The sequence below is a fragment of the Canis lupus genome, chromosome 33 (assembly GCF_048164855.1).
Source record: "Canis lupus baileyi chromosome 33, mCanLup2.hap1, whole genome shotgun sequence".
NCBI classification, from domain to species: domain Eukaryota; kingdom Metazoa; phylum Chordata; class Mammalia; order Carnivora; family Canidae; genus Canis; species Canis lupus.
In genome coordinates this window covers 26,504,454-26,518,986 of record NC_132870.1, presented here as the reverse complement: position 1 = coordinate 26,518,986, position 14,533 = coordinate 26,504,454, and the positions used below count along the sequence as shown (strand labels likewise).

General features: G+C 38.8%; 1 protein-coding gene across 2 annotated transcripts in view; it reads right to left on the bottom strand.

Annotated features, from left to right (window-relative positions):
* ARHGEF38 (Rho guanine nucleotide exchange factor 38) overlaps window positions 1-14,533 on the bottom strand; it is a 122,316-nt gene that overhangs the window by 80,604 nt on the left and 27,179 nt on the right. For both annotated transcript variants that reach the window (XM_072810290.1, XM_072810291.1), the window contains exon 2: window positions 8,749-8,933. In XM_072810290.1, coding sequence (XP_072666391.1) covers window positions 8,749-8,933 — 185 coding nt within the window. The remainder of the gene's footprint in view (window positions 1-8,748; window positions 8,934-14,533) is intronic.

The window sequence follows — 14,533 nt, the reverse complement described above, 5'->3', positions numbered from 1 at the left end:
CAAGATGTCCTTCAATAGGTGAATGGATAAATAAACTATGGCATATCCAGACAATGAAGTACTATTCAGCCCTAAAAAGAAATTAGCTATTAAGCTATGAAAAGATGTGAAGGAAACTAAAAAAGAATATTACTAAGTGAAAGAAGCCAGTCTGAAAAGGCTACAGTAAAACCTCAGAGGTACTGCAGGTTTGCTTCCAGACCACCACAGTACAGTGACTATCACAACAAAATGAGTCAAGTGGATTTTTTTATTTCCCAGTACATATGAAAGTTATGTTTATGCTATACTAGTCTATTAAGTGTCTAAGCAATTCTGTCTAAAAAATAATGAATTTACCTTAATTTAAGAATACCATTGTTAATAAAGTGCTAATCATCAACTGAGCTTTCAGGGAGTCATAATCACTGGTCACAGATCATCATAACAAAATAATAATGATGAAAAAGTTTGAAATATTGCAAGAATTACCAAAATGTGATGCAGAGACATGTAGTGATCAAATACTAATGGAAAATTTGCATCCATAGACTAGCTCAACACATTTTTATTAAAAAAACACATGATCTGTAAAGGGCAGTAAAGCAAAGCACAATAAAATGAGGTATGCCTGTACATATTGGATGATTTCAACCCTGTGACATTCTGGAAAAGGCAAAACTATGAAAGATGATAAAAAGATAAGTGACTTCCATTGGTTGGGGTTGAGGATCGATGAACAGGTAAAGCACAGAGGATTCTGGAGCAGTAAGCATACTGTCCATGATACCACAATGATGGATATATGTCATTCTATATCTACAAAACCATAGGCAATACCAAGAGTGAACCATAAACTATGGACTGTGGGAGATAATGATGTATCAGGGTAGGTTCATCAACAGTAAGAAATGGGACATTTTTGTGGGGGATATGATAATGGGGGAAGTTATGTACATGTAGGGCCAGGGATTATATGGGAAATTTCTGTACCTTCCCCCTCAATTTTGCTGTGAACCTAAAACTGCTCTAGGAAATTAGGTCTTAAAAAAAGAGTAACTAGGTGATGGGAAAAAAAGTAAGAGGGAAGAGATTGCATGGTTCCCTAATAAGCAAAAATGAATGGCTATGACTTCTGGCAACAGTAAAAGTAATTTAGGAAGGTGACAGCTAGAGAAGATAATTTGACAAGAGTCCTTCTAGGACACTTAAAAATTCATGACAAAGTAGTTTGTTCACCTATAGTTTCCTCTATTTGTTATGTAGCCAAAGTTTTAGAAAATAGCTTTAAGAAGCCCTAATTATCCATCATCTCTTTCTCTCTGAAAGCTAAGTATACTTTAATAATTACTAGATAAAATATTTCAGTATTGGTTCTTTCCTCTTGTGTTCCAATAAATTAACTGTAATTTAGAACTGTAATTCTGTCCTTTGTTCAGTGAGAGTAGCAAAATTTCATTACATTGTTTGAATTCGTCTTGTGGGGAAGTGGGAAGTTTGAATTTGTCTTATTGGAGCAGGGGCTGGGGCGGGAGGGTAGGAGGACATTCAGACAGAACGGAGTGTAATCTCTGAATGTGCATCCAAGGAGCAAACCTAAAATTGAGAGCCACGCAGGCAGTCCAGCTGGGCTGCTGCACAGCATCTGTGTACCGTGTAACTCGTGGGAGCTCTGGACACGCAGTGAGGCAGCCAGAGGCTAGACCGTGCAGAGATAGAACCCAGCTTTGAGCTATCAAGACAGACACCAGCAACATCCAGCTCGAAACCACGAAAGAGAGGGTGGGAAATAGAAGGCTAGGCGATTTCCAGAACATGTGCTGAAGCTACAATCCCCTTTATATAGAATAGCAGTGGGTTCACTCTAGTGAGGAGGATTCCATTAAAATCACAGCAAATTCCAAAGGGATATAAAAATCATTTACCAATGAAAATGTAGGGACTATAGCTTAAATTCATAGGACACAATTTGGGCCATGGCCAGCTTTTTGTTGTATATAGATACTTTTGGCATTACAATATTTGAACAATATTTTCATTATTACAATGCATTTATATCCCTCCTCCCAGTCTCCTTTCTGAGAGGCTTTTTTCTACACTGTGCTCTGCGAGATTGGCAAGCTCTCTTTTCACGTAAGCTTCTGTAACACGGCTGATACCATATAGTTGAAACTATAGCAACTTCACTCAGGTGGGAGGCAGAGCAGAAAGCTGAATGCCCTGGCTTCTGTGATCCCTTCCCTTCCCTTCCCTGCCCCTTTGGGAAAAAAAAAAAAGATCAAGTTAGGGCTTTGTCCTCTCTAATTCCCTGACTTTTATGTTTCCATATTTTAGGACTTGCTTCACCCTCTTTGGAACCATAGTACAGTGTGCTATGTCACATATGTTATACAGAACAATGGCTAGACATAGTGCAGTCCCTGCCATAATGACATGGAATGCCCTGCTGCTAACCCAGACCTGCATGATAACACTGGTGGCACCACTATCCAACTGAGGGCTCTGCATACGAGAGAGCATTGATATTGTTTTCCTTAAATTTATGGTCTCCCAATAAATAAAATAAAAATAAATTTTTCTTTTCTTTTTTTTTTTAAGATTTTATTCATTTATGAGAGAGAGAGAGAGAGAGGCAGGGACACAGGCAGAGGGAGAAGCAAGCTCCATGCAGGGAGCCTGATATGGGATTCGATCCCGAGACTCCAGGATCCCCACATTTTTCTTTTTAAACATTTTTTTTAAAAAGATTGTATTTATTTATTCATGAGAGACACTGAGAGAGAGGCCGAGCCCACAGGGAGCCTGATGGAGGAATTAATCCCAGGACCCCAGGATCACGACCTGAGCCAAAGGCAGATGCTCAACCACTGAGCCACCCAGGTGCCCCACATCTTTCATTTAAACTAATATTTGTTACTTGTGGTTAAAAATGAAACATGAGGGGATCCCTGGGTGGCTCAGCGGTTTGGCACCTGCCTTTGACCCAGGGCGCGATCCTGGAGTCCCGGGATCGAGTCCCGCGTTGGGCTCCCGGCATGCAGCCTGCTTCTCCTTCTGCCTGTGTCTCTGCCTCTCTCTCCGTGTGTGTCTACCATAAATAAATAAATAAACAAATAAATATATAAATAAATCTTAAAAAGAAACATGAAAATATATTTTTCAGGGAGAAAAGACTCCATAATGGTATATAGGGTATGATGCCAAGTATACAAAATATTTAAGTAATATTTAAGTAATATTTAATATTTAAGTAATATTTAAGTTCTGTAATGTGCTTAGTCCATAAACAAAAATATTTACAGTACTAACTTCTAAGTGATAGAGCTATGGGTGATTATTTACTTCTACATATTGTCTAATAAAAATTATTTACAAAATTACTGCTATATAGGGTACTCAATTTTTATTTATTTATTCATGAGATTTTTATTTATTTATTCATGAGAGACATAGAGAGAGAGAGGCAGAGACACAGGCAGAGGGAGAAGCAGGCTCCATGCAGGGAGCCTGACGTGGGACTCGATATGGGTCTCCAGGATCACACCCTGGGCTGAAAGCAGCGCTAAACTGTTAAGCCACCCACCCGGGCTACCCAAGGGTACCCAAATTTTAACAGAAAATTCCAGTTGAACTCTTATCAACACAAAGTTATAGATTATTTTTGCCCTTTTTTCTGAAAACACAAAATTTCATAATTCACACAATTAGATAATATGAGCAAATCCAAAATAATATGTAATATTAAACATAATATTACATAAATAAAAATCTACCAAACTTACACTCAAACAAAAGCACTTATGAATAGAAAGGGTAAAAAGAAGCTGGTAATGGTGTTTGCCTCTAGAGAAGGAAATGAATAACTATAAGACACTGTTGTGTCTCTGAGATTTTTGGTACTTTTGTATTTGTAAATTTTTTAAATTCAATAAATAATTAAAAACAAGGAAAACTAAAGACATATGTCTAGATTCCTCCAACTACTCTTTTCAGTCACTTTTTGGTCCTTTCCTTACACACAAAACTCTTTTCCATTGTTAGATTTGTTTGCTCTGGTCTTGATTTGACTTACTGCCAAAAATGTACAATCTTTCCTGTTGCCGTGTTTAGATAATAAATAACTAGAACCTGTTTTTCCACTAAATGTTTCAACACTGAATGTTGTCGATAATTTTTGCCTTCTTTGCAAAACCTCTCACAATGCTGCTCTTAAAGGAGATGTGACTGCTGAGTTTGACCTTGATTTCAGTTAGGTGAAGTTTTGTTTACACAACAGCCTTGATGTTACAATTAAGATTTGTAACCATGATTGTTGCAGGATAGTTGTCAACTCAAGGGCTAGGTCTAGACATACACTAGTCTCCAGATTCCCTCATGCAAGCTCACTCAAATAACCTAGTGCTTTTCAACTTCCTTCTTCCTTTTTTAAAAAAAGATTGTATTTATTTATTCATGACAGACACAGAAAGGCATAGACATAGGCAGAGGGAGAAGCAGGATCCCCGTGGAGAGCCTGATGCGGGACTCGATCCCAGGACTCTAGGATCACAACGTGAGCAGAAGGCAGATACTCAACCATTGAGCCACTCAGGTGCCCCTCAACTTCCTTCTTCCAATTGTAACGTCCATACACTAACTTGTCTCTTCTGAGACTGAAAAGCATGAGCCAGATGTGTAGAGAGAAGACATGGAGGCAGTACAATGCAGCAAAGATAGCCTTTTCAGCAATGGAGGCAAAGAGAAAAGACATGGAACAGATGACTTTCTAAAGTCTCTTCCAGACCAACTAGTACATATACAATATTTCCTTATGTTGCCTCAGGTTTAGCTAAGCATGGTTTGCAGATTACTCCCATGATTACATAAACACTGTATGTGTTAATTTATAAATTTTGACACTAGCCAATGACAGGTGGTTTGTGTGCAAAGACCATGGTATTTAAACAGAGGGGAAGTAAGGACAGAAGGAGCTAATGAACATTGAAAAGGTGTAAAGTTAATAAACTCATGGCAAAAATTAACTACTGAGGCACTTGTAAAAATGTTTCATCTGAATTCCTGAGCATCCATTTGCTTTATCAAGGTTAAAAGTATCAAGAAATGGGGGAATGGTGGATTGGATATGAGGACTCTGAGAAACCTCTAAGTAACTACTCTTTCAACATTAGTAGAGAAGACAAGTAGACCACTAGACTGGAACCAAATTCCACAAGGAGGCAGACAGAGAGCACTGAAAGATCTAAACAAAAAGAAGTGCCAGATGTGAAAAATCAACAAGCTATAAACAATCTGAATAGAATAACAAGGGAAATGGGAGTTAAAAGTGTGAGAAAGGTAATTCAAAGTATTGAGAGTAAACGTTAAACATGCCAAATAAACCACATGTCATCATGACCGAAACGCTTTATTGTACACGGTCTGAAACACCAGTTCTGAGAATTGCTTCATAAGAGTTACATAGGAAGCAAACAATAAGAAAAAAATAGCAAAAGCAAGAACACAAAGATCAGAGCATGTATATAAGATTACACCTTAGCAATGGCAGTTATATTGGTGGGGCCAGTTTAACTCATTGATGTGATAGATGGTTTAAAATTGAGAACATTTGCATACTGAATAAACTTCTTAATCCGTTTGATACAAAAATGTGCTATTAATTCGAAGGAAGGCATTTCTTATATATTGCCATTTTATTTGGAAAGAGTGTGTGTGGGGGGGACCCGGGGTGGATAGGGACAGGGTGGGAGGAGAGAAAATCTTAAACAGGCTTTACACTGAGTTTCGAGCCAATGCAGGGCTCGATATCACAACCCTGAGATCATGACCTGAGCTGAATCAAGAGTCGGGTCAAGAGTCGGTTGCTTAGCTGACTGAACCACCCAGGTGCTCCATATTGTCTCTTTTTTAAAAAAATATATTGATCATTAATTCATCACCAGGACAGATTTTTGATAAATTGTGCTTATTTTGTTTTTTTGTTTTGTTTTGTTTAAAGATTTTATTTATTTGTTTGACAAAAAGAGAGCACAAGCAAGGGGAGCAGCAGAGGGAGAGGGAGAAACAGACTCCCCGCTGAACAGGGAGCCCCAACCTGAGGCTCAATCCTAGGACCCTGAGATCATGACCTGACCGGAAGGCAGACCCTTAACCCAGGTGCCCCAAATTGTGCTTATTTTGAACAGTCTTAATTACATGTGGTTCTACACATATTAAATATTTCATATCCAACTTAAAAAAGGGAAAGAGAATATAGACAATTCTTTTAGAGTCAAGAGAGAGTTTTTGCTTTTTTAGGATAATGGGTAATGGTGATGAGGATGATCTATGGAAAGGTAAAAATCAATGTACAGGAGGAAGAAAGGACACTGGCAGGACTGAAATCCTTGAGGAAGCCTGAGGAGATGGAATCCATGGCATTAGTAAAGAGGTTGCCCTTGATTAGAAGTAGAACCACTAGCCAGGTTACATGGAAGAGTTGCAGGTAGGTTGGTAGATGTGGTGTCGGGAGAAGGTACATCTTTTTTATTGTGTCTGTTTTCTCAATGGAATGATGAGAAAGGACATTAGCCCTCGTAGCATCAAAAACTTGTCAGGGAGAGAGAACCAGTGGGAGTGGGCCAGAAGGTTAGAGAATGGTAAGCCTGAAATTCTGATTTTGAGGGGGTGAAGTAACAGAATGACAGCTCAAAGGGATGGGCCAGCAGCGAGGGGCTGAGATGGAATTGAAGGAAAGACCTTAGGATGCAAGCAAGTCAAGGAACTGGTAGAGAGGCCTGCAGGTTGCTTGGGCCATTTGCCAGATTCTTGAAATCACCTGACATTGATGTCAGATCTGGAGAGAGGGAAAAGGTATGGAGCAGTGGGCGAGGTTCTAAATTTTTCAGAGAATAGGAGTGACTGGTAACACCTCACCTGGTAAGGGAGGGTAGTTGGTGGTCAAGTCTGATGCTATGTGCATTTAAAATTAACATTTTCATAATTATGTAAATAAAAATTTTATTAATGACCACTAATGCCTGCCAGAATAGAGGTTACATCAAACAGAGCCAGTTTATATTAAATGAAAAAAATAAAAAATATTTTTAGATATTTAGCAACGAAACCAGAGAGCAACTTAGTATCATGACCATTAAAGTTATTCATAATCTTACAGGATGAATAAGAAATTTTCAGATTCAGAAAGTGGCCAGTTACATTTCAACTTGAGAACTGTGAGAGGATTAAATGATAATACCAATTCCTATTATTTGGAATAGGACCTGACAAATAATAAGTACCTACTGAAAGTCATGAGGGAGTCAAACTAAAAGTGACCACCTATGAAGGAAAAATTCTAAGTCTGCTTCACCGCTTTTTCTACATTGTCTTAAACCAAAACCAAAACCAAACTCAACTTTTATATCTTTTTAAAAAATATTTTATTTATTTATTCATGAGAGACACAGAGAGAGAGGCAGAGACGTAGGCAGAGGGAGAAGCAGATTCCTTGTGGGGAGCCTGATGAGGGACTCCGTCTTTGGACTGCCAAAGGCAGATGCTCAACCACTGAACCACCCAGGTGCCCCCCAACTTTTATATCTAAGGTCACCTTGATCTACTCTGGCTATCCCTAATTTATAGGCCAGATGTTTTTTCCTAGTATTTCCTAGAGGAGTCTTGTGTCAAGAATAAACTCTGCTTTTGGGTAAGTACTGGGGGAAAGATGTGATCCCTGAAGTTGCGAAAACTGGCTGACAATATTTTTATAATCATGGGGTATGTATTAAGATGCCAAACCCAGAATCTATAAGGTTAAATATTTTGATCACTTAAACATGGCAAAATGTATTTGAAATAGAAACATCACTCCTCTGTGCCCAGGCTCCAACCCTTGTCACCACTTTGGTTTTCTCTGCTATACTTAACACCATCTGATGTATTTTAATTTATATGTGTTTATTTATTTATTATTTATTGTCTCATGCTTCCTTTCTCCCACCACAAAGTATCCCATAAGGGCAGGGTTTTGTTTTGTACTGAACTATAACCCCAGTGCTGGGAACAGGGTCGATTACCTATTAGGCACTTAATACATGTGTTAAGTGGATGAAAATAACCAGATATGTATGTGGGTTTACGTGTGTGCATATGTGTGCATGTGTATACACACACATATATATGATTCAAATGTCTTTTTGTCTGTGCTTTAATTCTTTGCAAGAATTTCTCTGAAAAGGCCTTGATTAAAAAGGAGGAGAATAATTAACTTATGAACACTTCAAGTGTTACCTTACATTCAGGTTAATTTCTCTGTTGAATTTTACTTGGCTAAATAATCCTGTTTTGTTGAGCTCTCAATGTAGGGGGGAAGCACATTTTTTTCAAGGGATGATTTTTTTTTTCCAAATCCTTGATCACCTCTGAATCAAATTAAGTGCTTTGTTCATAAACTGCTGAAAACCTGTTGCTTATGTTTTATCAGTTCCAGAAGAATCCAAGAAAGAACACATAAAAATTTCAAAGTGGCAGAAACTGAGCTTCCTTTTCCCCATATTTTAGGATACAGTTTTCTTGGCCAAATTGAGAGAATCTGGGTGTCCCTCTGCTGACATAGGAAGTATGAATCTGATGCTACCTTCCACCACCCCAAACCCAGGACTAGTGAACGGGGCCCATCCTTCCACCCTCACTGCAGCAGATACTACCACTTGGGTGATTTCATTTCGTGGTGCTGCTGGTCTTATTTAGGATATGATTGGGAGATGGGGTGACCCTCCAAATTGCATTTACCTGTTTATTTCTCAAGGGCTGAACCACTTCCCTAATGCACAGCTCGAGATCATTGAGGTAGTCTTTTTCCGTCTGTATCAGTTCCTTGATGATTTTCGAACGCTTTGCCATCATTCTCTGCATCCGATGCTCCTCCTGAGTTAGAGTCTCAGTGGCAGAAGCCCCGGCCTGTGGAGTCATCTTTTCTGTTAAATAAAAACATGTATGTACACATGAGACATTCTGCTGCAGTTTCTTGCTCCATCATTACAAATGATCTGCTGTGGGACTGTTGTTAGCAGGGAGAAAGGCATAGTGCCTTCAGAGTATGTTCTTAGGAAGAAATGTGTGGTAGTTTGCCCTAAGGTTGGAATCCCATGAAACTATGAGCAACAAGAGACGTGAGAATAGATCCTTTTAACAAGTTGGCTGAATGACACTTGACTGTCATGGCTTGTCTTTAAAATATCCCATTGCTACTATATTAAGTTATAAACCTGGTCTTCAGGCCAGAGATAAAATGTATAAAAATCAGTTCAGAACCTCTTCTAGACACATTTGCTTTTAAATCAAGGGATGATATTTAACTAGTAAATGGGACATTTTCCCATTTTGTCCCTATTGTTAGAAAGAATTGCCCCTCATTCTCAGTGAGTAATATGCAAACCTCAGTGAAATGGAAAGCAATTCATGTGAGTGAAATTTTTCTTTCAGTTCACAATCCAAACCCATGAGGAGTGTGGAAGTGGTGGAATGGGATACATGTCAACTAGGATTTCTGATGGTGCATCTTCACTATCGTGCATATCTCGTTACTTCAAAAATTCTTGGACTGCCAAATGGAAAATTTCAATTAAAGAAACCCCAGTGCCAAGGAGACACTGAGATAAATGGGAAGCTTCACATACAGCCAAGGTTTTATATAAAGTATAATGTGAGAAAGCTAAATGTCTTCAAAAATGAGCTTCCCACAGCAATGTAGAATTTTGGAAGTCACAAACTAGGTCACAGATGAAATCAGAGCAGTGATAGATAGTAGGGCAGTGTGCATGTGTGTGTAAATGAATTTTCTTCAAGCTTGAAGTCATCACAAACTCCGTGTTCATCCTAGTGTCTGCCGTCAAAGAAGTAATTTTATTTCCTTTAAAGTTAATATGATTCTCGTAACTGATATGTGAGACACCTTCAATGCTGACACCACCTCCAAAAAATGTAGAGCTTTACAAAAGGGTTCGTAAAGAGTCTGTAGGGGAAATGGCATACAGGTCACAGTGTATGGAAATGGAAATAAAAAGAGGATATTCTCTTGGCCAATTCCAGAAACAAGGCCAGGACAACTGGAGAATCATTATAGTAGAGGGTTCAACGTAATGGCTCAACGTTAAAGAGGTTGCTCCTAGAGTGTGAAGAGACACTTCAGAAGTAATGAGCACTCCTCACTACCTGGCCTGTTCATTCCAGGATTTCAGGCAGAGGCTCAATAATCACACATCTGTGGAGGATGCTGTGAAGGTATTTCCAGTGTTTGTTTAGAAGGTGCCCTAGACTGGTCTTTAAGCAATCCTGACTTGCAGGTGAATATGCTTCCAGACCATTTGCCCAGTAACTATTCTTCCCTCATCAGAAAAGAAGATGGACTTAACAAATGGCATCTGAGCACACAGTTTTACAAGGCTGGGGACATTTGGTGCCAAAGAAGTCATCTCCATAAGTTCTATTAAGAAGAGAAAGTCTGTACAAGGAGAGAGAAGGAATGCATGAGGTGGTCTTCAGATTTCATATCTTGAGTGATGTTATGAGAATTTTTGGATGCTTGCTAATATTTTTATTGGAAAGTAGAAGGAGCCTGCCTCTTAGCACCCCACATTTGAAAGGAAAAGTTGGGATCCCTGGGTGGTGCAGCGGTTTGGCGCCTGCCTTTGGCCCAGGGCACGATCCTGGAGACCCGGGATCAAATCCGACGTTGGGCTCCCGGTGCATGGAGCCTGCTTCTCCCTCTGCCTATGTCTCTGCCTCTCTCTCTCTCTGTGACTATCATAAACAAATAAAAATTTTTAAAAAAATAAATAAAGGAAAAGTTACAGTGAGGCATCATTACTATGAATTATTTTGTATATAAAAGAGGAAGGCAGGTCACTGATGAGGACAGATGCAGTGAGCAGATTGTATACACAACTTGACCTTTGTGAGCCTCCTTGAGAGGGCAGAGGGGGGTGTGGTGGGGCTTCTTTTCTCCTGGGTTATATGAATAAACTCATAGAAAGAAACTTCCCTAGTAGAGAGCTGACAAACCGATTAGGATAGTATTCAGTTCTTACCCAATTCCTTGAAAATAAAAGGGACCTTGTTGAAAGACTGTTCTGATAATCTGCTCTTCTAAGTTCCAGACTTTTTGTGCGTAATATAAATCATCTATCAACTATTTGGGGGTCTAGCAAGGAGAAAGGAGTCTTTCCCAAGCATGGGCAAAGAAATATCCCTAAAATACATTCTCAGGTTCCCTTTAGTTCTGAATTCCAGGACTCAATTACTATGTCAATTCAACTTATTTCACAGCTATTCCAGTTGCTGCATTTTGAATGTCCAACATCAGATTTATTAATTAAAAACTGCCTAGATATTCTATGACAGCTCTACAACATGTTCGGAACCAAGTTAGGGGGTCATGGTGATTGAAATAAAATATCGGTCAAGATATTCATCTTCAGAAACTTCTCCTTTCAGGTATAAAACCTTCTCAGAGAATTTGAAGTTGAGCAACCTCATGAGATACCTTTGTTTGCTCTTTTGACTCAAGTTTACTGCAGGAACAAAGAAAGGCCTGGCTTGCATCATTTCATGGTCCGATCTCTATTTGCCTTTCCGAAACCAACAAACTACACAATGCAGTGTGGACACAAGTTTTATTTTTATAAGATCATTCCCCACCTTAAAACTTGCATCTTTTAGTTATACTATGTTTTTACATATAAAACTATTTGTAATACATGACTATTACCAGCATAGATCACCCAAAGAGCAGTCAGCTATAATAACCTTTTCTTTCTCGATATAGCAACAGAGGAGTTAAGCATTTACAAAAGAAGGAAAAACAGACCTTTAGAAATGAATATTTTCTAGCAGTTAGCATAAACTACAAAACTTATGTCAAAATTAAAGTGAGACAGGCCAAAAGGCTATGTAGATGGTTTTAATCAAAATATGCCTCTGTGGGGGCACCTGGGTGGCTCAGTTAAGCATCTGCCTTCAGTTCAGGTCCTGATCCCAGAGTCCTGGGATGGAACCCCAAGTCTAGCTCCTTGCTCAGTGGGAAGTCTGCTTCTCCCTCTCCCTCTGCCCTCCCAATCTTGCTCACTCTCTCTTTCTCTCTGTCAAATAAAATCTAAAAAAAAAAAAAAAAAAAATGCCACTGTGTATGCAAACATTTGCATGTAAATGGCATGCCTTTCCTACCCTCTATTTCTTTCACCTTCAAGCTTCAGTTTTCCAACAGTGATCATCAATTTTCATTATTCTAGCAACAGATTTCATTGGGAACTTATGTGGAAATTCCTGGCCAAGGAAGTTTATATAAAAGGAGGTGGCTGCAGTTTGGGGGAAGAATAATCAGACTTAGTATCAGCTCTGCCAATCTTAGCAGTAAGAACATGGTGGACAAGTTAGTTATCCCTATGGAGACTCAGTTTCCTCATCTGTAAAATAGGAATGAAAATCATTATAGCGTCATCAAGAAGACTGAATCAAATGAGCCATGTAGAAGCTCCTTGGGATCTTCGAAACAACCAAAGTATTTCTTATGTCTATAGACATTGGAATGCTAGGCTTCATTTCTCTGTACTCTCAAACTGTTCCACCACCTCAGGCAAACAATTATCCCATTTTAAAGTCATCAACTTGTCAAGAAAGCCGCATGATTCTGAAGTATGGGGACAGCCATGTTCAGATGAGAAAGGAAAAAGAGATAAAATAGGGGTGCTGCTGTCCAGGCAAAGTAAGACACAGGCTGGGGTTTGGCATCCTGAGTAACTTCCCTGTGTTGGATGTATGTATGGAGAAAACCTTGGTTTTTAGGAAAATGAAAAGGCACCCAAAGGTAAGAATATAGTTGGGGAGGTCTGAAGACAATCTGCAGTGACAGCCCAGGTTTCGCTTAGAGTTCATGTACGCTCCTTCTGCTTTGTTGCCATCGCTATTGTTACTACTGCTTTGGGGTGGATTTTATATTTTTTTATTTTTGTAAAGGCGGGGGGGATAGAGGAGGGAGTTTTATTTGAGACTTTATTTGAGAGAGGGAGGGAGTACCTGCAGTGAGGAGGGGCAGAGGGAGAAGCAGACTCCTCAATGAACAGCCCAGTGTGGGGCTGGATCCCAGGACCCTGAGATCATGACCTGAGCTGAAGGCAGATGCTTAACTGACTGCGTCACCCAGGCACCCCTTTGGGGTGGATTTTAAAGAGAGATAATTGATTTATTTTTTTCCCTGTATGATAAAATTATATATAGTGTAGGGATTAAGTTCCCAGACTGTGAACTAGACTTTCAGGTTGTTTTTTTTTTTTAAGATTTTATTTATTTGTTCATGAGACACACACAGAGAGAGGCAAAGACATAGGCAGAGGGACAAGCAGGCTCTCTGCAGGACTAATGCGGAACTTGATCCCAGGACCCAGGGATCACGACCTAAGCTAAACGCAGATGCTCAACCACTGAGGCACCCAGGTGACCCTAGACTTTCAGGGTTTCAAATGCACCTCTAACATTATCAGATCTGTGGCCTTAGACAAGTTATTTAATTCTTTCTGTGTCCTGCCTTATCTGTAAATTAAGGGTAACATTAATAAAATCTTATAAAGTGATTATGAAGATAAAATGAGTTAATGTTTGCTAAATACAGTGGTGCTTGGCAATATCTAATATAGTAGATATTGTGTATATGTTCGTTATAATTATTAGATGTAACTGTTATTTATTACCTATAATATAATTTTCACCGTATTATTAGTTGTATTTCTGTTTAGGGGATAATTCTCCTCAAATATTTCCATGTACGTACAAACATACATAGTTTTGGTGTTTTTGTTTGTTTGTTTTTGTTTTGTAATAATGGACTCGTGCATATTCTTCTGAAATTGCTTTTTCAACTTTAACAGTATTCAGTGGCTATCTTTTCTTCAGTATATATATATATATATATATATATATATATATATATATATATATCTTTATTCTTTATAATAGCAGAATACTTGTCAGGCACTGTCACTTGCCTGCCCAATATCTAATTCCCTGTTTGTCTTTTATAAATTGAATGCTGAACAGATAAAAATTCTTATTTTTTAGATTCTTTTTCAATCTATTGTCGACTTATGGTCAATGAGATATAAGCAAAAATCTCTGAGAAGGGCTCTCAGGACTTGGGACAAGGAAAACAAGGACAAGGAATACCTTTTCTTTCTTCCTGTACATCTCATGATTCTCGCCTTCTTTTTTCAGTCTGGAATGTGGATGTAAGTCCTGCAGTAGCTATACTGGCATCATGGTGTGATCGCCATGGGGATTAAGACCTACGTACAAAAGATGGCAGCTTGGAAAGATATAGAGCCTTCTAACTGCTAGACTTTTTGCCTGAGATACATAAATTTTTATGTGTTAAGCCACATTTTGCTATTGCTTTAAGGAAAATACCTTCCTATCTGATAGAGATTTTGGTGTCTGGAAGTATAAGTGCTATAAGTAACATAACCTAAAATATGAAACCCAGCTTAGTAGGGGAGGAAGGATATTAGGAAGACATTTTGCAGTCTGG